Here is a 22,258-nt window from a genome sequence, read left to right as displayed (position 1 = left end):
GATTGGAGTTCCCTGTTAAGTCAGTGCCCATGTAAGCAACATGCCAAATATTGTTAATGAGCAGCACACTTAGAAATACCACCGCTAAAATCATGAATGCCAATTTCTCTTGGTACAGTTTAAGCTTACCTCCCCCACACACCCATGTTTTTAAGACTAAACACATGCTTAGAGTTAGAATACTTAAGTACTCCAACTCTGAAGGGTGTCTTCCCCTTTCCAGGCTTATAGACTTCCAGGTCACGTAACCTCAGATGGCTGTGCATACACTGACGAAACCCTTCAATTTCACAGTCGGTAAAATTATTGGGGGTTTTCGTTCATTTATGCAACAAATATTTATTAAGGGTCAACTGTGTTCAAGACAGCGTGCTAAGCACTGGGAAAACAGCCATCACCTTGCCCTCGTAGAGTTTATAGTTTAGTGTGTTAGACAGGAACCAAAAAGATAAATTTATTCTTATTTTAGTTGGCACAGGAGTGGAACTGGAGGTGCTTAAGGGAGCTTTCACTGAGAGGGTGCTATGTTTAGGCTGAGACAAGAAAGAGGAGGGATAGAAAAGTAAGAGTCATTAGTTACGTGTGTGAGGGGTTGAATAAGGATAGAGAGCATTTCTGGCCAGAGGCACAATATATGCCCTGGAGAAGGAGTCCAGTGTGTTGGAGTACATGAGAGGCCAGTGAGGTTTGAGCACAAGAAGGTGGGGAGAATGCTAGAAGATGATGTTGGAGAGAGTGACACAGTTTATAATATAATATGTTTCTGTTAAGAGTAAGATTCTAAAGAAATAAAACAGTGTAGGACAAAGCCATAAATAAAATGGAATCACCAATCTTAAGTTAGACATAATCAAGCTAAGAGAATATGTATCGATCAAACTTTATGTCAAAATGAAGAAGGCAAATTTAAATATTAATTTCCTTTGTGCTTACAATCTAACATCTATTGTTCCTGGGCTGTCAGCATAAGAACAATCATCCCATCATGCTCTAAATGTCTCTAAGTACTTCCTGAGAAACTATTTGCAGGACTTTTGTACCAATGCTAACTAGCTCTTCATAACATAAATACATTATACCTTGCATACTGCTGAGATTTTGGAGAAGAGAGACAATGTAATATTCCTGAACTCTGGCTATACAACTGTAGGATCCCGTTTAATTGGCTGTTAGAAAAAGAACACGTGACACCATAGAAAACAGGCAGGATTTTAATGGAAAAGTCCCAATTTGAGCTGGCACACCAGGGACAGGGACTTTGGGTGACCAGTACCCACCCACTCTCCAGAGGGAGAGCTCATCGGTCGACCCTTAACCTCTGTCACTCACCTCAGATGTGATGTACAGGAGCAGAACAGAGATTCTCTCGTGGGGAGAGGAGATTTAACTAAGGAAAGGCACCAGTCAGGTGAAGGAGGCTGCAAGAGCCCCTCAGAGGGACGATCTGCAAGCAGACTGCTGCAGTTCATCTTCTGGATGGATGCTTGGTGAGCTCTAGAACTTTCCCCTCTCGCTACCCAAGCTTAGTTGGAAAAATTCGTGGGAGCTAGCACATCAGAGTTGGTGAGCCAAGGACACGTATGCGTCAGGCAGACACCTCTGGGAGGCATTCAGAAGTTCCTGCACATAAGAACTTCTGTGAGGAAGAGAGAAGAAAACCATGTGGGATGTGTGGCCATGAGACAGGAACCGCGAGGCCATTCATGAAAGGTCCACCAGGGAGCACGTGACCACTGTCCAGGAAATGTCACACCAAAAGTCCCTGCTTACTGAGGAGTGATTCTGCAACTTCCATAGCTTCTGGAAGTTTGATATGGGGAGTATTTCATAACCAAGAGGAAAGTGCAGATAGCGCCTGCTAAGTAAAAGGAAAGCCCTTAGCGGTAATGACAGGAAGTCTGTTGCTGTTCCTCTCCTTCCCAGTCCCCATCCTAACGTGGCCCCTCAGTACCTTGACTTCCTCACATGCAGTGGTCTTTTTCTCTGCTCTACCTCAGCACCCAACGCTGTGATCCTACCCTAGCCCTGGACTTTATTGGTAGCTGTACAGTTTCCTTAATGGGTTTCAAACATGACTTCCTTCTGGGCTCATTCTCAGAATATTCTGACCCCAACCACTCCTCAGCCCCAGAGGGTCCTCTAAGTGATTGAGCCTAACACATTCTCGCTGCCCACCACTCCCCCTCACCACCCCACCCCCCTGCACATCCCTCCTTGCTGGACTAGGCTCCATTCTCCGCCATTAAAAATCACTCCCTTGGGGCGCCTAGGTGTCTCAGTCGGTTAAGTGTCTGACTCGTGATTTCGGCTCAGATCATGATCTCAGGGTCCTGGGATTATGCCCCCCGTGGGGCTCCACCCTCAGAGGGAATCTGCTTGGGACACTCTCTCCCTCTCTCCTTGCCCCTCCCCCTGCTCACTCTCTCTCAAATAAAGAAGTCTTTTTTTTTTTTTCCACTCCCTTACATTGTCTTCGACTCCCCTGCCCTTTTGAATATGGGTTTTACTGGAAAAGTTAAGACTTCCAACCTTGGTTAATACCACATCTCTGCCAAACCCAAGCAGCTGAATAAGCTAGGAAACAAACAAACGAATTACAATCATGCTGAATGTTTCTCCTCAGATTTGTGAGCAAAACCCTCAAAAGGGCCCTCAGTGCTGTCTGGCAGTCCTACCACATTTCTCTAGTTAATTCACTCCCACTCTTTCACAATGACAATTTCAAACTACCTCCTCTCTCCTCCAGCCTCTAAAATCCAGACCTTTTTTTCACTCCCTGCTGATACCTGTGCTTATTATTTCACTGAGAAATAGAAGCCTCTGAAGGGAAACTCGACATCCTGCTACACCATCGCATTCACCAAGCTGTCCCATTCTTCTGAACACGTCTGTTCTTCTGAAAGCGAGTCTGCACTCTTATCTCAGGCAATCCCTCAGCTTAGGGTCTGGATCCTATCCACTCCTGCAATGATCCACTCTGTCCTCCAACACACATTTCCCCTCTCTGCTGAATATTCTTATGTGTGCATTTTCAAAATGATAATCCAACTTAAATAAAACCTCCCTTGCTCCCCCCACCAACACCATTATGTACCTTCCTTCACAGCAAAACTCCTTGAGTTATCGCTCTTTACTGTCTTCATTTCTCTTTTCCCATTCTCTTTAGAATTCATGCCAACAAGGCTTTCATCCACACTATTTGACTAAAATCTCTCCTGTTAAAGTCAGTAATGACTGCATTCTTGCCAAATCCAGTGGCAATTTAATTAGGATATTAATAAGTGTCAGTGAGGGTAAAGCACCTCACAAAGGGCACCAAGACACAATCATAGCATCTTTGAAAGTAAGCGGCTGATATCACTAGAGCTAAAGACCAGACAAACTGTGCGCTAATTTCCTGGAATATAATTTCCCATAGATAGCAAGTAGGTCCAAGAAAATCTCTAAATAGTGACCAAATGCTGAGTTTTCACAGAATATATCATACGTACATTTTAACAAAAAACCTTCTGAAATCTGACTTGTTAATGTATTTCTGAGGTCACAGACGTACCCAGAAATCTCATCGTTTAGTCCATGAATCAGTTTTGGTCAGTATTTACAATCTCACTGACATAGATACATATATAACAATTTTCAGTGTGCAATAACGAAAACAATGCCATTTGTTCTAGTCAGTTCCTTTGGCTTCCTCTACACTTGTGATGTAGTAAAGGAAACATGAGGGAGAAAAGTGCCAGAATGAATAACGCTACGATAACTGGGCAAGACGGCCAAATGGCAAAATGATCTTCCAAGGGCAGAATTCCTTGATGGTTTGTAAAAGAAATGTTTCTTGACATAAAACAGTAACTTACGAGTGGAGATCATATACATATAAAATGTAGTCATTGGAAAATTTCTAATAACATTCTTCAAACCCTTATTTTATAAAGAAGGAATTTCATGTCCAAGAGAAGCTGAGCCATCTCCAAAAAAAAAAAAAAAAAGAGTAGAAACCTAGAACTTTTTTATACCCTTCCAGTTTGCATTCTACTCTGAAACAACTATGTTCTGATGACAACTGAATTAATATAAATAATTCCAATGTCTCCCCGAGCTCCAAACTTGCATATTCAGCTGCATCCTTAATAACATCTTCCCTTAGATCTTGAATACCTAATAGGTATCATAAATTTTAAACAGCCCAAAGAAAACCTTTATTCTCCTCCGACTGAAATGTATTGCTCACCTAATTTTCTCATCTGAGTGAACAGCAACACCCAATTGCATGGGTCAAAAATTTAGGATCTGCCCTTGTTTCTCTCTTGATCATCTTTTTTGCTAAATACCTGAAAGCTTAACTGATGCTTAGTAACAGCGCGTTGACACTTTCTTTCCCAGATTATGAAGCAAATGACAATGTCTACATGAACAATAACTACCACTTTTTCACCATTTCTGAAATAAAATATGCTCTTTTGCAAAGTTTCATAAAATACAAAAGTGATAAATGGGATCTCTGGGAAACAGTTTTGCAAAATATAAATGCAGAGAAGGAGTTAAATACCTGGAATAAGGGTATCTGACTAAAGCTGTTTTTGTTTAAGCAAACAAATTTGCCAGCATGGAAAAATTAGCAATTAACATCAGCAAGAAAAATCTACAGATCAAAGTCACAGAAAACCTGCCTGCCAGGTTTAACTTATTTTAGGTTTTTAAAATTAAAAAAAGAAAATTACTTGATGTTGTTTGTAAATTTCTGGCTATTTATGAAGACATTCAGGATTCCGATTGTGTTGTGTCGTATGTGTTTTTGAACTTCAAATGTGACCATTACAAAGATGGTATGGGCTAACCCTGTTCTAATTTGTACTGTCGCTGAGTGGCCCCAGATGCAGGGAGGAGTTGTCTGCTTACTCTCAGTGGGGTAGCAGAGTCTCCCTGTGGTTGAACATCTGGAGGTGATCCCCCAGCAAAGTTGAGCGGTTGCCTTGCTGGCTACAAAACACAAGACGAAACATCTGTGTGACAGATAAACGTGCGAGCCTGTGTGAATCTCCGCCGAGCGCCCATCTGTGAAACACACCGTGTGTCATTCGTCTGACACCAGGTGAGTTACTCTGGTGGGGAACCCAGCTGAGAGTGCTTCTCCTTCTTCCCTTTCATCTATGCTCTTCCTGGTCTGTCAGTGTTTCTCCGTGTTCTCCCTGCTATAGCACCAAACACTTAAGATCAGTGCCAGCGATCTACGACCGTTCTGGTCTTGTAACACACACACTCTCCGCACTCACGCTGACATTCTAAAGACCGGATATGATAATTTATTGAAGTTTCTAACACCTTGAAGTGTTACGATTCCGTTCTTATCAATCCCTGAGAGGCTCATAATTATGGCAAATCCCTAATTTCGATGTTTTGTATTCCATGTTAATATCATATATTCTACTGGTAAATGATTTAAAATTCATGAAATAATATTTAAAGGCTGTGCTGCTAACCTTTACACACGAGAGATCTCTGTGCACGTCACACTGTTTGACAGTCTGGAAGTCAACATAAGTATAAGTGCTATCAAATAAAGTATCTTTCAAATCCACATTTTAAATCTTTCCCAAGGAGATCTTTCATGGCCCCACAAATATCTTCAGATTTGGAATGGCAACTAAGAACAAGAGTGTATAAGGAGTAAATCTGTTTCTGATGGACATCTGGTTTTCAGAAATTGTCAACAACCCATTAAGCACAAGTGTTTGAATGTGATTATTAAACTATGCAAAGTGACCTTCAACCCAACTCATCACTTTCTTATTTTGCCTCAGATTTGAAGACAGATTTTACTTGGGCAATGGCACAAGTTTTTGCTTTTGTTCTTTTTTTTTCCTTTTAAATAAATGCAAAATTCTTCTTTTGGAAAATGAAACCTTTCCCTTAAGCTCCAAGGAAACTAGATTTTAAAACAATGATAAAATTCTGTCTCAAATCACAAATAGATTAGGTATGTACCAACTGTTCTCAAAAACAACATGCAGAGCAGGGAGGGCTTTCAAATCGAGAGGTCTACTTAAGAGAAGAACTCTGCCTCAAGCCAAAATACTCCCATGCCATTTCGCTTCTGTGCATTTTAGGGAAATTGCCAGAAGAAACAAAACTAAATAACAAGAGAGAAATATTTTCTAAATATTGGTTCATTATTCACACTAATTAAAAGTCTAAACTGAAAAATGTCCCTTCTTACCAATATTGAAGAGATATAAAACTAATCTAGGGACGAAGTGAATTGTTAATAAAAACGTGTTTATCTGTATAACTTTTACGATTCTCTAAAACAATGCCTGCAATTAAAATATCCTTTTTCCGGTTTCCAAACACCCTCATAATTCAATAATTTGAATGAGTGTTAACTTCTGGAAAGAATACTGTAAATTTCCTCCTTCCAGTGTTTCCCATGAGTTTGAGAAAGTTACCCCCCTACTCTTTCACTCATTGGACGATTTTTGCTGAGCACTTATTATATGCCACACCCTTACAAGAGCAGTCAGTCAGGCAACCTCTCAGAGGAAGAGGCAGAAAATAAGCAACTCAAGATTGGAACTTAATATATAGGGAACGATGGGGAAAGGGCTGAGCGTCTGTGTCTAATTTGTAGGGTAGGGAAGGACCCTTGGAAGAGGTAAGGTTTGAGCTAAGAGAGACTCCAATACCAAGATGGAGTCATGAGAAGATCTGGAGGTTGAACATTCCATACAGAACAGTGGCTAACACAACTCCTGGGACGGAATGACATTCCCCACAGACTGGAGAGGAGGCCAGCGTGGCTGGAAGTCAGCAAGTAAGGGAAGGGAACAGGAGAGGAGGTCAGTGATGGGGGTGAGAGCCAGATCATGACAACCTTATAGGCCACAAAAAAGATGTTTGGATTTTATCCTATGTACAATAAAGAGCAACTGGGGAGTTTTAAGCAAGTTTTTTTTTTTTTTTTAAGATTTTATTTATATGACAGAGCAAAGGAGCACAAGCAGGGGGGAGCAGCAGAGGGAGAGGGAGAAACAGACTCCCTGCTGAGCAGGGAGCCCAATGAAGGACTCGATCCCAGAACCCTGGGACCACGACCCGAGCTGAAGGCAGACGCAAAACCATCTGAGCCACCCAGGCGCCCCTAAGCAAGCTCTTGACATGATTTGATTTGTATTTGTAAATGGTTACTCCGGCTGCTACAGAAGATTGGATTGAGGCAGGCAGAAGTAGAAACAGAAAGATCGACTTTCAGAACATAAAATCCCCAGCAAGAGAGTGTAACAAGACGTAACAAGAACACAAATGAGCTATTTTTCCTTCTTGTACAGCACTGTGTAATTTTATGTCTTTTTATTATATAATAGGATTTTCCCCTGATAATCTCCTTTCCAATCCTCAGGTGATAGTATACTTTCTTTCAAAGTTTTCTTTCTTCACTTTTTAAGGGTAATGTACAGAAGCACAGTTAAAGAAAGGCACCCTAGGTGATTTTGAACTGTGTCTCAGAATAGACAAGATCTCGGGGCGCCTGGGTGGCTCAGTCGTTAAGTGTCTGCCTTCGGCTCAGGTGATGATCCCAGGATCCTGGGATCAAGCCCCGCATTGGGCTCTCTGCTCTGCAGGAAGCCTGCTTCTCCCTCTCCCACTCCCCCTGCTTGTGTTCCCTCTCTCTGTATCTCTCTCTGTCAAATAAATAAATAAAATCTTTAAAAAAAAAAAAAAAGAAGAAGACAAGATCTCAAAGCCAATGATCTTCAAATCAATTGATTCATAAACATCTCCCTTTCTCCCCATTGATCAACCCCTGCTTTGGTAGGCACACAAGCCCTATTTAAAATGGATGACCAAGAGTAAAACCCAGAAAATAATTGCCACATGGAAATGTGGGCCCCAGTGTAGCCAGATTTTCAATTTTTCAGACAATGCCAGAAATCCAGATTTGTATTTGAAATCTTTCTATTTTTAAAGATTGACCAATAATTGAAATACTTGTTAAGATACTAGGCAGGCCAATGACAGCAGTTCAATGGAATGGATCCAGTCCACAGAGTGTCCGCCTACGACCTCTGAAAATAATCCCTTATGGCCCTTCTTACTTAAACATTCTAGGGCTTAGATCATTTAGAGCTGTGTCTGCCTGCTCTTAAAATATACCATCCTTCATACTTGTGAGTTGTTTTATGTTCCCTACATGGTCAAAAATTCAACTACTTTGCCAGGGTTTGGAGGTAGGGGTAGGGATCGACTACAAAGGAGCAACACAAGGCCAAGTTTGGAATTTGAGAGAACTGTTCTATATCTTAACTGTGGTAATTATGTGATGATAGGCATTTGTGAAAACTCACTGAATTGTACAACAAAAGGAATACATTTTGCTGTATAAATTATACCTCACTAAATAATTCAATAATTAAGCATAATACTGTTCTAAAGAGAAAACAACGTCTGCTTTATGATGAATACAAAGGCTCAAGCTGGAACAACATTTAGTGATTTGGTTTACAACAAAGCAGCTTGATGCAAGACTGAGGCAAGTAGGAAATGTGTATCTTGGAAATATTTTAGCACTTCCAGACAACTAACCATTTTCATTAACAGAATAAGGAAAATAAACTATTAGTGTTCAGAATAGAAATACTGCATCAGAGTTCCAGTAGCGCTTACCGTGTTCACAGAGCACTTTCAGTATATCCTTTCATGTATTTCTCACTATAAACCTCTAAAATGTGCAGATTAGAGAATTATTGGATGAGGAGGTTCAGTACTTTGTTGAAAGTTGCAAAACTAATAAATAATTCTGCAGGACATCATACACTTCTCTCGGAAAGGTTATCAAGCATTCTAGATGCTGCACTTCATATGAGCTATTCATTATATAGAACTTTGACTAGAATGATCGGTTTGCAGGTCTATGGGTCATTCAAGGGAAAGGACATGCCTTCCTTATTTTCATTTTCAGCATGCAGCATAATGGTTGCTAATAAATCTTTGTGGAACACCATCAACGACTCCAAGCCAGGAAATTATTTTTTAGAAGTGAGTTTTTATTGTTGGTTGATACAACTAAGTTGATAGTGAGAGTAAGGGTGCACTTAGGATATGGGAGCTTAGCCCTGCATGCAGTTCTGCCTGAAGGAATGGGAATACTCTGGGATCATATGACATTTCAGGGTCACTCTAATCCCTCAGATTTCATCAGTATTTAGAGAAAGGGCAGAAAGATACAGGGGAAGAAAACTAAAATCAGGAATTTATAAGCAACCAAAATCTGTAACAAAGAGACTGCCACACATTGGTGGCTTTCATGTCCACAAATCACTTAGCTTTATTAAAAATTCCTTAGTAAGACTTAATTATTTCATCTTGCCAAATGAAACTATTTGTCAAGGTTGAGAAACAACCAAATTATTTAGCTTCCCTCTCCCTTTGAACAGCCTGGAATCAACATCAGTCAAACTACTCACATGGTTTAATTCCCCAGAGATTTTTCTTTCTCCTATTTCCTTACCTCGTAGTCATGTCCAACTATTGTTTTTCTCATTCAGTAAAAGCGTCTCTGACTAGGTGAACAATGTAGAGTGAAAAGGAAAGGTCGAGGTCCTTCCCTTGGTCTTCAAATTATGAAAGCAGCACTGGGAACGTTTATGAATGTTACACACTAATCCACTGAAATGGTCATTTAGTTTCTTTTACAAACACAGGATTTCATCACATCTAATAATAAAGCAACAAACCATTTTCTGTATATTATAAACCATCCACTTGTAATTCTGTAGTGAAATGCTTCTATATGAATTCTCTGTGATGATGTAAGCCGGTATGGCAGTAAGTGGGGTTTTTTTTTTGAAGCTCGGCACATACCTACACGGATCTATTTACATTGGGCTAATCATGTCAAAATAACATCTATTTAAGGGCAAAGTCAGAGTTTCTTCTATAAACCTCTATAGATAGATAAATAATCTAGGGGGCTTTTTACTGTTATAAAATTAAGACTGCCTTTCGGGCCTGCTAAAGTTTTTGGACATACTATCCATCTAATGGGCAAAACGTAATCCTAAATTGTTGATTAAAGACTCTGCCTGGAAACATACCGTCAAATGGAGAGAGAGAAATTAAACTTGACAACGGTAATGCCTACTTTCCTAAATGAAAGCCCAGTTCAAGTTTCTACTCATCCATTTTTCAAAACTTAAAACAAGGCATTTTCCAACCACCCATAGATGAGATGCCAAATTTGCATTTCAGTTGAACTTGATGAAGTCAGTAGACTTTCAGCGTCAGGCTCACTCAGAGCTCTTATGAGAAGATGTTTGCCCAATCTAAAAAAAAATAACAATTTTACAACATCAGGGCCTGGCCATACTGAACCCACACCCCACTGTTGGAAAGCTTTACGATCCAGTGGCTATCTGAATGTCCCACCATCAGATTCACGTAGAGAGGTTTCCAAGTTAGTAACTGGATGGAGGGCAGTGCGTGAAAAGTTGAGAAGCAGGATCAGGAAAAGGAATTTCTTCATCTTGGCAAATCCAAACCAATATCAAAAATTAAATAAAGACATAAAATAAGATCATCCTCCTTTTCTGTTTGTTTGCCTTGCCTTTAATTGTAAGTTTTCTACTTTTTGGCAAAAATAAAATTAGGAAAATGTTGTCTTGGGCTCCTGGCTGGCTCAGTTGGTAGAGCATTCACACGACTGTTGATCATGCAACTCTTGATCTTGGGGTAGTGAGTTCGAGCCCCACGTTTGGTGTGGAGCTTACTTAAAGTAAAAACTTATTTAAAAAAAAAAAAGGGAAAATCTTGCCTCCTGCTCAGTGATAAAAACAACACTAAATTGCTAAGTGCACGTTTAGGTTCAGGACAGGCTTTTGTGTCATTCAACCTATGTCGGAATTCCAGCTCTTTCAACTGCTAGCCCTGTCATGTTGGTCCACCTATTCAAGCCCTTTAAAATTAAATTTAGTGGGCTGCCTGGGTGGCTCAGTCGGTTAAATGCCTGCCTTAGGCTCAGGTCATGATCTCAGGGTCCTGGGATCGAGTTCTGCAATGGAGGGGGGAGGCTCCCTGCTCAGTGGGGAACCTGCTTCTCCCTCTCCCTCTGCTTCTCCCCACTGCTCCTGCTGTCAAATAAATAAAATCTTTAAAAATAAAATAAAATTAAATTAAGTGATATTAAAAAGTGTGAGTTGTTTAAATTTGAGAAGATAATATACATAAGAAGGTTAGCATTGTGTCCCAGTGTACAGTGGATCCTCCTTATAAAAGGGAGCTGGTATTATGTAAAAGATCCTATCCCTAAGGTACCTATGGAGAAGGGGTGGGGAGGATGCACAGTGCATAAAAGAAGGGGAGGGGAAGATACGCTCGGAGTAACAGGTGCAGCAAAAAGCAAAGATTGGTTCATTGTCCTCCTCTAATCTTACTTAAAATGTTAATCTCCCCAGAAGGAAGCCATGGGTATAATTACCTTGATTAAAATAAAGCTAACACCAAGTGTTTCCTTGCTGTTTGATAATAGGAAATGTGACTTAAAAAATGTAAACTTTCTGGAATGCTACATCTCTATAGTGGTTGTTCTTCAAATAAATCTCCTTGGGAAAATATACACTTTGCTCAATAGTGCACAAAATAGTTCTATTTTAGAACTGCCTTCAGAGATATTTTATAAGGAAAAAAATAACACACACACACACACACCATCATGCTATGTTTGTGTGTAACCACAGGCAAAAAAGAATATAGTCCCCTGGGTTGCTGTGGATGGATGATTGGAGACAAGGAGTGGGTATGAATCATGAGGGGTTATGAAGAATATGTAACATTGATGTTAGAAAATTATCTCAAGAAAAAGAATAGATACTACTCAAGTAAAGGGGTCAAATTCTCTTCCAAAAACTAATGAAAACTCCCCATTTGCTCCATTCCAGCATTTGAGCAGAATTATATTCATGCCTTGCTTGTCAAACATAATATCTACCTGTTTTAATAAGGGCAATGCAGGACATCTGCTTGGCCTCCCCTTTACTAATCTCGTCTTAGATATATTTTTATTATGATAAAATAGCACTCATGTCAAAATGCCTAAGTATCATAGTAATAAATATATAATAAATACTTATATCTACAGTGAACCTTGACATATATAAGATATCATCTCATGATTTATGTGGGTTTTTAAAAAAAGTGTTGGCTGATATCCAGTCAAAGGAATGCATAAGATATTTATCACAGAGCGTATTACAAAGAAAGAAAGAAAGAAAGGAAAGAAAGAAAGAAAGAAAGAAAGAAAGAAAGAAAGAAAGAAAGAGAAAGAAAGAAAGAAAGAAAGAAAGAAAGAAAGAAAGAAAGAAAGAAAAGAAAGAAAGAAAGAGAGAGAGAGAGAAAGAAAGAAAGAGAAAGAAAAAGAAAGAGAAAGAAAAAGAAAGAAAGAGAGAGCGGGAGGGAGGGAGGGAAGGAGGGAGGAAGAAAGGAAGATATAAAAAGTCTTAAGTCTTAACTTCCTCAAAGAAAACAATTTCCTTCCTCGTGTTCCCTATCCTAGTACTTAATACGTTATGTTGTATTACTGTCTACTGAATATTTCACTCCCCTGCTCCCCACACTGTAAGCTCCATGAGGACACTGAATGTTATTTTCTTAGTGCCTAAGATAGCGTCTGCGCAAAGCAAGAATTCAGTGAGTTGCTAAATGGATAAATGCATAATAAATTAGTATTTCATTCAAATAAGTACTGAAGAAGTTTCTTAAAATTTCTGCTCATGTGGATTTGATAGAATGAATACAAAAAACATAGGTACTAGAAAAATTCTAGTTAAAATAGAAATTATTTAGTGTGCATCAATGCTATTCTATTAATACTATAACAAATAATTTAAAGAATAATGTTGTCATTGGGTAGGGGGCAGAGGTCTATGCGAAATTATCTCAACAAAAATGCGTGAAGACATTCAGGAAAATTTCTGTATATCATTCAGATAGTGATACACCTAGAGATTTGCCCTTCTATTAACTACGCAGTGCTTGGAATACTCCTTCAGAAATCATAAAAATGGTCGAGAAACTGCAGTGTGTTTTGCTTTCATTAATCATAGTCTTATTTTACCAGAAAATCTGTTGCAATATTTAAACTTAAAATGAGCCCAGAAGAAAATTCCCAATACGCTCTTACTTTTTCATTTGCCATTTTGTTTTTATGGGGAAAATTCTACTTTAGAAACCATTTTATCTTCCAATTAAAAAAAAAAAAAAGATAACCAGGAAAAGCAAGTCTTCTTTTGATGCTAGTATAAATAAACTCTTGGTTTTTTTGAAAAGGCTCACAAGTCATCATTGCAAGAATGTACCATACGTTAGCAACAGAAATTGTTTAATGCATTTCTGAATATTTTAAATGTCTCAAAAAAGCAGAAGAACAAATAATGCAAGCCATGACTTTCTTATGGCTAAACTTCTCAAAATACTTTCAGTGAAAATCGAATATTCAAACTGATGGAGCAGAGAGACAAATCATTCTAATGGGTTTTCCACTCACCTTTCTAGCTTGCCCCACTGTGTAGATATAGCAACACAAATACTATGTAAACCCATTCCAGGGATATTTCTGCTAAGCTCTTAAGGACTTACAACCTAACTGCATGAGACAAATAACTCTTATGACACACAAATTTCCCATGTAAATGTCATTAAAGTAATAAACAATGGGGAGGTAAATTATTTAGTATGGTAAATAATATTTATATTATAGAGTTACAATAACCAGGAATGACTGCTTTCATAAACGCATTCAAATAATAGCAAGATATGAGAAAGTTTTCAAAATTTAGTTAAGTCAATTATTGTATAAATTCTGCTCTGAAAAGTACAGCTTTGCTTTTAATTCTTCTAAGGATTATTAGCAATTCAATCAAATCATTAAAAACTTCATAGCAGGAAGGACAACCATATTTCATAGAATGTAGGTTTAGGGATAAATCTACTTGTTTTTTCCTTCATTGTCACTGCATTTTTTGCTTCTCTAAATCTTTAAAGAACCATAAAAAAAGTTGAGGGAGCAAAATGAAAGGACATTTTCAAATACGTTATCTGCATACCTGTGTCTCTATGCGAGCATATTATTTCCTGCTCTAATAAGTCGCTCAAGAGCTGGGACCATGTTTTTATGATGCCAGCTATTTGGCTCTAGTTTGAAATGATTCGATACAGATTCATCCGTTATACCAAGAAAAAAATGACATACATTAAAGTTTCTGTGGTTATTTCTCATTAATGGATATTCAAAATGGTTAGAGTGTACATAAATAGATGATTATACAGAAACTCATTGGTTTCTGGCATCTAAGTTATGTCCCTCACATAACGTGAAACAAATGTTTTCATCACCTCATGGGGAAGGGTGAGCAGTAGCAATTCATTTCTTGACGGTTCAATTGTGAATACTTCAGAACAGAACAGAGATTCAATATTTTCTTTAATAAGATTCTTCTCTGTTCCTTTAGACAATTGAGGGCAGGTGAAATATTTTCAAAATCTAGAGAATACCCAATGTGCATATGCCATTGGATCAAACATATGGAATACATACTTGGAGAAAAGCCAACTGGAGACCTGCTTGAGTAATCTAAACACCCAAGCTGAGAGGGGTTAATATATAAAGATCAGCTTTATACTTTGAAGTTTTCTGGACTTCATTTTGCCTAATTAAGACAAGATTTAATAATCAAACCACTGTACAAACATGTACCTGAAAGTATACGTTTGTTTCTAATTTTGGGAAGAATTCTTAACAGATTCCAAGGAATCAGCTCCACATGGGAGAAGGTCTCTGATAAGATTTGCTTTTCTCATTGCTCAATGCAAATGCCTGCTTTTCATCTTGGTTTCTTCCATGTGACTGAGGTTAGCATCCGCCTGTCAAAATCTCAAGTGTGATACTAACATATAAAGATTTTGTTATTAGTATACCACTGAGTCTGAAACACTGGCATCTCTAGGTCATAAAAAATGTATTCCAAAATATTCTTAAAAGTATTCATAGGAATCTAATGAACTTAATTCCAGATCAAAATATTATGAGGCAACGGGGTGCCTGGGTGGCTCAGTCAGTTCAGCATTTGACTCTTGATTTCAGCACAGGTCGTGATCTCAGGGTCGTGAGATCGAGCCCCACATTGGGCTCTGCACTGGGTGTGGAGCCCACTTAAGATTCTCTCTCTCCCTCTGCTTCTGCCCTTCCCCAGTTTGTGCTCCCTTGCTCTCTCTCTCTCTCTCTCTCAAAAAAACAAACAAAAAAACCAAACCAAACCAAAACATTATGAGGCAAAAGGTAGGATTTCCAATCTTTCTTCCTTCATAAATTTTTCACATTAGTCACTGGACAATTTTTCAAGAATACGTAGTAGTTTTAAGTAGTGCTGAGAGACCACAAAACAAACAAACTGAACTCTACCATAATATAGCAAACATATGCAGGGCCACATTCAGGTCAGCGAGTACCAGGCCACTCCACAAGAAGAAAGTGGGTCTCCTCCAGTGAGACTGCTTTGATACAAAACAATTTGATAAATTTAGAGAAATGCTGTAGCAATACCAGCTCAATCTGATGATATATAAAGAGTATGCAGTATCGTGGACTACAGTGTGCAGTATAGTGAGAGATGGCAGGAAAGGCAGTGGCTGCGGCCATCCATCCCCAGCGCCCACTTCCCCGTCCCTCCCCCACCCCCACATCATCTTTGCAGGCAGCAAAGGGCTGGGCTGGAAGGATTTCTGTTCAGTGGTATGGTCTTCAGCCCGTGCTCCCTTCCTAGCTCCGCCCTGTGAAGGTGGGGGCCAAAGAGAAGAGAAAAACTTTGCCCTGCCCCCAGTAAAGTGAGTACATGATGAAGAACCCCCCTTCTCTCATTGCTATTAGAAAGACGATTAGACCTTTGCCCATGAGGGGTTGCTTTGTTTCTATCATGATACAATAAAGCTTTTCAATAGTAAGCCAATTTTTAGCTACCTATCAGTAAACAGAATGTCATTTCTTAATAATCATACCTCTGTAAGAGACTTGTAGGTGATACAGTAACAAAGGAGAGGGGACAGAATTATGCTTTTCAGGATGGTAACACTTCCAGGAATGAGAAGACTCTGCTTTATAAACCTACCATAGAGGCGTGTAGTGTCAAAACTTCGTAGACCAGCTTTGCTTATGAATTCACTGAAAATGTTTTACTGGCCTGGCCTGCCTGATATTGTTATATTGTAATCACTGTTTCTTTGTGGTTGCCTCAGCAGGAGAGCACCTAAGGATGTGGTGCGATACAGACATCAGCTTTCCATTTTGGCCACAATAAGGCTGCCAGAAAATTACCACACATTTCTGAGAAATTGCTTCAAACACAGCTCAGAATAAAGTGGGGCATGCTAAAAAATAAATAGAACATGGATACATAAAAGTCGCTGAGAAATAGTTTGTGGGCTCACCTTGTCATACCTGCCTGCACCTGTGCGAAAAACTTTTTGAGCTGTCGATCCACCACATTCAACTCTGCCTCAAGCCTTTTCTACGAAACCAAAAAATGGGGCTCTGCACACATGTGCCTGGATGGGCTTCTGAGTTCAAATAGGTCCGCAATCATAAAAGACCTTACTAATCTCTAATCTCAATGTTGCTACAAACATCCTGTGAATGTAATGATGGTGAAAATACTGATTTTGTGAGGCTGTCCCCGATGGCTAGGATGGCAATCTCCTTTTGACAGTGATGCAGAGATACCAACATATTCCTCTTATGTGCCCAGATCAGAGAAGAGAACCCCGATTTCCCCACTGGTGGTTGTGACATCCTGACTTTTGACTTGGGGGCTTACTTTGTTCATGTGGATCTGCTGCTGGTATTGCTTCTGCTTCTCCAAGAATTGCTGGTGTTGCTGCTGAATGACCAGCTGAGCCAACGTGCTCTGAGGCAGAGGTGCAGACTGGGTTCGATTCAGGGGTCTGTGCCGGGGTAATTTGTGGGTACCTCTAATGCCAGGTGAAATTCTCTCCTTTGCTGCCAACGGAGACTGAGGATGTAAGGGAACTCCACCTGAAAAAAAAATATATATATATATATGTACACACATATGCACAATTTTGCTTAAGAAAAAGAAAAAAAAACCCACAGAAAATAGATATAGGAGATAAATTTGATGAAGACTAGCGATTCGACTGGGCAAACATCAGAAGGCGGCTAGGTTGTACAGGACGCAGGCAGAAGTGCCAGAACATGAGACAGGTATGCATCTGACCAGTGAATCACTAGTAGTCCACCTCCGGATGTATGAAGGCTAAATAAGTGTGGTGTTTCCCCCACGTATCTGGAGGAATAAATGAGAACAGTAGCCTTTCCCACAAGACCAAGTGTCAGGGAGACCCTTGTGTGACACTGTCAATCTTGGTGGGGGCCTTGAGCTAAAAAGACCTTACTTTGGAACACGGATAAAGTCCTAAAATGATCTGCGAAGGGCGCCATTGTTATTTACCAGCCACAAGAAGCTTCTGCTGTCGCATTTGTTCTTTCAGTAACAGATGCTGCAGGAGTGCCTGGTGGCTGCTGTTGGGCTTTCCCTCTAAAGCAACGTGGGGATGGCTTGAAGATGCTGGGATGCTGCCCGCATACTGCCCAGGCAGAGGAACGCCTTGTCGGAGCGTCTGGGTCTCACACTTCTGTTTTTCTTTGAGTGAATTCGAAGCCTGTGTCAAGAAATAATAAAGATGGTAACCCTCTCTCATCCACTGGGTCTGTACACCATTAGCGGAGTTTCTTATTCCGTAATTCTCCCTTCCTCCACCCAAAAGAAAACCCCATCTGACCGATGGCTGAGTAGGGAAAATATACAAAGGCATGTCTTTTTTTTTTCCTCCTAGTTTCATTTTTTTAAATTGAAGTGTAGTTGACATACAATATTACATGCATTTCAGGCGTACAACATAGTGATTCAACATCCGTATACCCTGGACGCGCTCACCATGATGAGTGCTGTCACCATCTGTCGCCAGACGAACTGATTACAATCTTACTGACCACATTCCCCTATCCTGTAGTCTTCATCCCTGTGACTTATTTATTTTACAACTAGAAGTCTGTACCTCTTAATGCCCTCACCTCTTTGGCCCAACAGTGTGTCTTTTTAAACTAACCGAATTAACAGAGGGGAAATAAAAATAGGGTTGAAGCACTGAAGACAAGTTAGTATTGAGTACCACTGTACTGAACGTAAGGATTTTTTTCACATTGAAAATAAAGCTAATTTCAGGCTTAATAACTGGGAAGTTTATTTAAGAAATGTTTTAGTACACTGTTTAAGTAAAAAGGTATACTGGAAATGTAAAATCGATTCAAATTGCTAAACTAATGACTCTATCAGAGCAGTGATGAAGCTGGAGATAAAACTGTCTGGGATTTTGGAGTTTCAAGCAGACTGAGCAATTCCTCTAATGTCCTCTAATAAGCTCACAGAGCTGCAGGGTTCCAATATTTAATTCTTAAAATAAAACTCTTCAGCCAACTCAATGAAAGGTTGTATAAAACATGCAGGACTTTGATTTAAACATGTATTTTGTATTAATTCATAACAGATCCCCAAATCTCTAAATATTGAAAATGACACTTCAGATGCTTTTGTTTAATAAAATAAACTACAAGTGAAATTAGATCAAATAAAAATGCTATTAAGAACTTGAAATGTATGATAACATAGTAATAAGGCAATAATAATTATATCATCAATAGTAATAATGAATTACCCTATTCAAAGAATTTAATGAATGGAGGTCATTTTGGTATCACAAAAGCAGAAGTCTAATACCTCAAAATTATGTGGCATGTTTCTTTTCAAAACTCATGTTTCATCTTTCAAAATTGCTGTGCACCAGGGAAGCAAAGCAATTTTCAGTGATGGAGAAATTGAAGGACAAAGAGGTAAATGGTTTGTCTTAGTCACATGGCAAGTCAACGCAATGTTTAATCTAGAAGTGAGATTCCTTCTCCTGGCCTCTTTTCCTTAAAATTTCCCACTATTCAGTGGGGAAATGGAATATTAGAGATCCCTTTGCCAAGGCAATGCTAAGCTTGAAAAATTAATTGTGATGGCCTCATCCACACCAAAATGGAAGCAAAGAAAAATGAAACTTCAACCCAAACCACATTGGTTTATTCATCTAACGGTACCAAATTGTATTACCATTGAAACATTAAATGGTCTGGCGTTAGTACTTGGTCCTTTGGGAAAAAATTCTCTCTGACCACATTAAAAGTGGTGTATGTTTGTGTTAGCTGGTAGGAATGACTTAGAACATGCAAAAAAGAGTGGAAATAAAATACCTATTCATGTGTCATAAGAAGCTTTTGTGTTACTATTTGCTTATCAACAGAAGAATAGGAAACAGAGGAACAGAAGAAAAATAATTTTTAATAAGTGGAGATGTGAAAATATCATCAATATTTATGCTCAGTTTCATCCCTAATTCCTTTTTTTTCTTTTCACTAGAACCAACTGTTTACAAATGCTTCATGTGGAATTTCAAGGGGGTAACTGAAATCAGTATTTTTAAGCCTTTCTACTTCAATTCCAGATACAAAACAACATCCAAATTCTGCTTTTTCCTCACTGGTATAAGATTACTGTATCATGTAAGATAACATTCCACTCTATAAAAAATACCAAATATAACCAGATAGCTCTTAGATTGGTTGTATAATATGGATTGACCCCAGTTACAAAATCTACCATTTAATAATGTCAGTATAGGTGTGCTCGTGCATAAATTAGCCCACCATACACAGGGCTTAATTTCTGAAAATAAATGAGGCACAAAATGGTCAACTCTTTAAAAATTTCCTGGTGTGGGCGTATTGTAAAAGATGTGAATTTGACAAGCTGGACTCCATGGAAGATGTCCCACTAAAGTTGACAAAACTGGAGCCAAGGGTTGAAATAAATTTCTCTTTAAACCCAATGCATCACATGACCTCTGCATAAGTACAACTTAATTTACTCACAGTTCACAGATGAATTTTTCCAGGTAAAGCTTACAAATCTTTTACAATGTCTAAAATTTATATTATTTTGGGGAACATATATAAAATAATTATTGCTATCTTCTGCTAGTAGGACAATTACCTCCGAGAGATCCTATTTCAGATGTCAGGACTTTTAAAGTAATTGATTCACTCTGAACCTCCGGGGAAGAATTTAATATTGCTCTTAGAGAGGTTTTCCAGATATGTATTCCTTAGTACCACAGAGTCAGTAACTTAAGTTCCGAAAATAAAGTCATTCACAAAATAAATTCTATGAACATATGCTGCCGTGCTTTGGAAGCTTCACCTCTCAACACTGGCCTGGGTTGAGTCCTAGGACTGCTACTTAATGGTTCTGTGATCTTGGGCTTTTAAATATCCTAAGTCTCAGCTGCTTCTTCGGTAAAAATGTGGCCTGTACTCTCTGTTTCATGGGATGGCTGTGTGGAGCTACTAAAATAATACATCTGGAGAGTGCTTTCTTTTTTAAAAGCTTTAAAACATCATATAAATGTTAGTTATTATTTTTATATAAATTATATACTGTGAACCAGTATAATTCTTTAATTTGAAATCAAACTGAATGTCTCTGCAAAACTTAGAGTGAATTCTAGGAGAAGTACACTACCAAGTTTCCCTGAAGTCTAAATATACAAGAAATGAAAGAGAGACCCCCCCGAAAATATCACTGGGCTGCTGTGTAAATGACTTACGTTGAGCTGCGTGGGCACCGCCGGAAGCCCCAAGGTAATGTTGGGCAAAGACGGAGAGGTATAAAGACTGAGCAGGTTCATGGAATCTTCATGAATTAGAATGCGTTGCTGGGACACCATTTGCTATAAAAAAAAAAAATGAAAAAGCAGTCTCAAAACATTATTATGTCATAAAATTTACTGTAAAATGTTCACATTTCAGAAAATAGATTTTATATTATCATAATTAGTCAAAATAGTCAAGTATTTTAATTGTTTATTTTATGATTTCTGTATCCAAAAGTTATATGTGAAAATTACATTAAAATTTTGTTCATTAGACATAATCACAGAATCTGAGGAAAGGGCTTCTATGTTCAGTTTGCAAAATTCTTTTTAAAAATTCTACCTTTATCGACCATAATCCATGTGTGTGTCATCAATTGGTAAAGTACAACAATTAAAGTGACTAATTCTTATGGGCATATTTTTGTATTAAGGGTGATGAATATGTATGTAATACCACTATAATCATTATCTTTATACGGATTAAACATCATTTTAACTGATGGGAAAACTCACACAAGAAAATCTTAGATTAGATATCACCATATAGGACTTCTATAATTAATAGTATTTTTTTAATACACAATATATGAATAGACAACTCTGCGTGGTGCATGTTTAGATCATTCACATTCAGAAGCTAAGCTAAATGCTAAAACGTTACGAGTTCCCTGTGCCACAATAGGCTTCATTTACCCTGAACATACCTTGAATGTTTTGGCATCACAGTCATTTTTACAACAAATACCTTTTCTTAATCCAATACTAAGAGTCATGTTTTCCCACATGTGGCCTAATATGGTTGCTTGAATTACATTTTCTGTTTAACTCTTGCTTCCCTCCCAGAACTCTTATACAATAAGAGTTACAAAGGTCTTATTAGACTAAGGAACTCTGGCCTGATATGGTCCCCAAGGGAACAACATCCCTGAAAAAGAATACTCCATGTAACAGTATGACACAGTGACTGCTTTCTTCCCAAACAAAAAGCATATGGGACTCCAATAATAGACCACCTCCAAGAGGGATATTGCACACACGGGCTTTGACTAAAGTAAATATAATAACTTGTCAAGCATGTTTGGGGGAGCTGTAGATTTTCCCCTGGACAAACCTGGGATATCAATTAACTGGGGAAAATATCATGTGCTAATACAATGCAACCTCAGAATGTCACTGAAGAGTGATGCGCCACCAAAACACAGGATGTTATTCCAAAACATCACCTCAATCATACATTTGTTTGGAGATGAGTCATAGCCTTAACATAATAAGAGCAGAAGGTTAAATGGAGATTTTTTTCTCATTGCAACTTGGAATTCCAAGCTAAGTCAGATTTTGTTTTTTCTCAAAAGAAGTCAGGTATTTGTGCATGAAAACCAAGAGGCATATTGAAACCTTTAGCATTACGTTGACTTTAGATGCAACCCTTTACAAAATTAAGGTTGTC

The 22,258-nt window shown here is 38.6% G+C and overlaps 1 protein-coding gene across 5 annotated transcripts in view; it reads right to left on the bottom strand.

Annotated features, from left to right (window-relative positions):
* The window catches only part of HDAC9 (histone deacetylase 9), a 733,933-nt gene that overhangs the window by 372,474 nt on the left and 339,201 nt on the right, over positions 1-22,258 (bottom strand). For all 5 annotated transcript variants that reach the window (XM_088018628.1, XM_088018630.1, XM_088018632.1 and 2 more), the window contains 3 exons: positions 20,764-20,886; positions 17,511-17,721; positions 16,857-17,074 (listed from right to left, as the gene is read on the bottom strand). In XM_088018628.1, coding sequence (XP_087874754.1) covers positions 16,857-17,074; positions 17,511-17,721; positions 20,764-20,886 — 552 coding nt within the window. The remainder of the gene's footprint in view (positions 1-16,856; positions 17,075-17,510; positions 17,722-20,763; positions 20,887-22,258) is intronic.

This window comes from Eumetopias jubatus, unplaced genomic scaffold (assembly GCF_037043125.1).
Source record: "Eumetopias jubatus isolate StellerSeaLion01/CBP00866 unplaced genomic scaffold, mEumJub1_p1.0 scaffold_14, whole genome shotgun sequence".
Classification (NCBI taxonomy): domain Eukaryota; kingdom Metazoa; phylum Chordata; class Mammalia; order Carnivora; family Otariidae; genus Eumetopias; species Eumetopias jubatus.
Note: the sequence above shows the minus strand (reverse complement) of the source record. Positions and strands in the feature narration are given on the sequence as shown.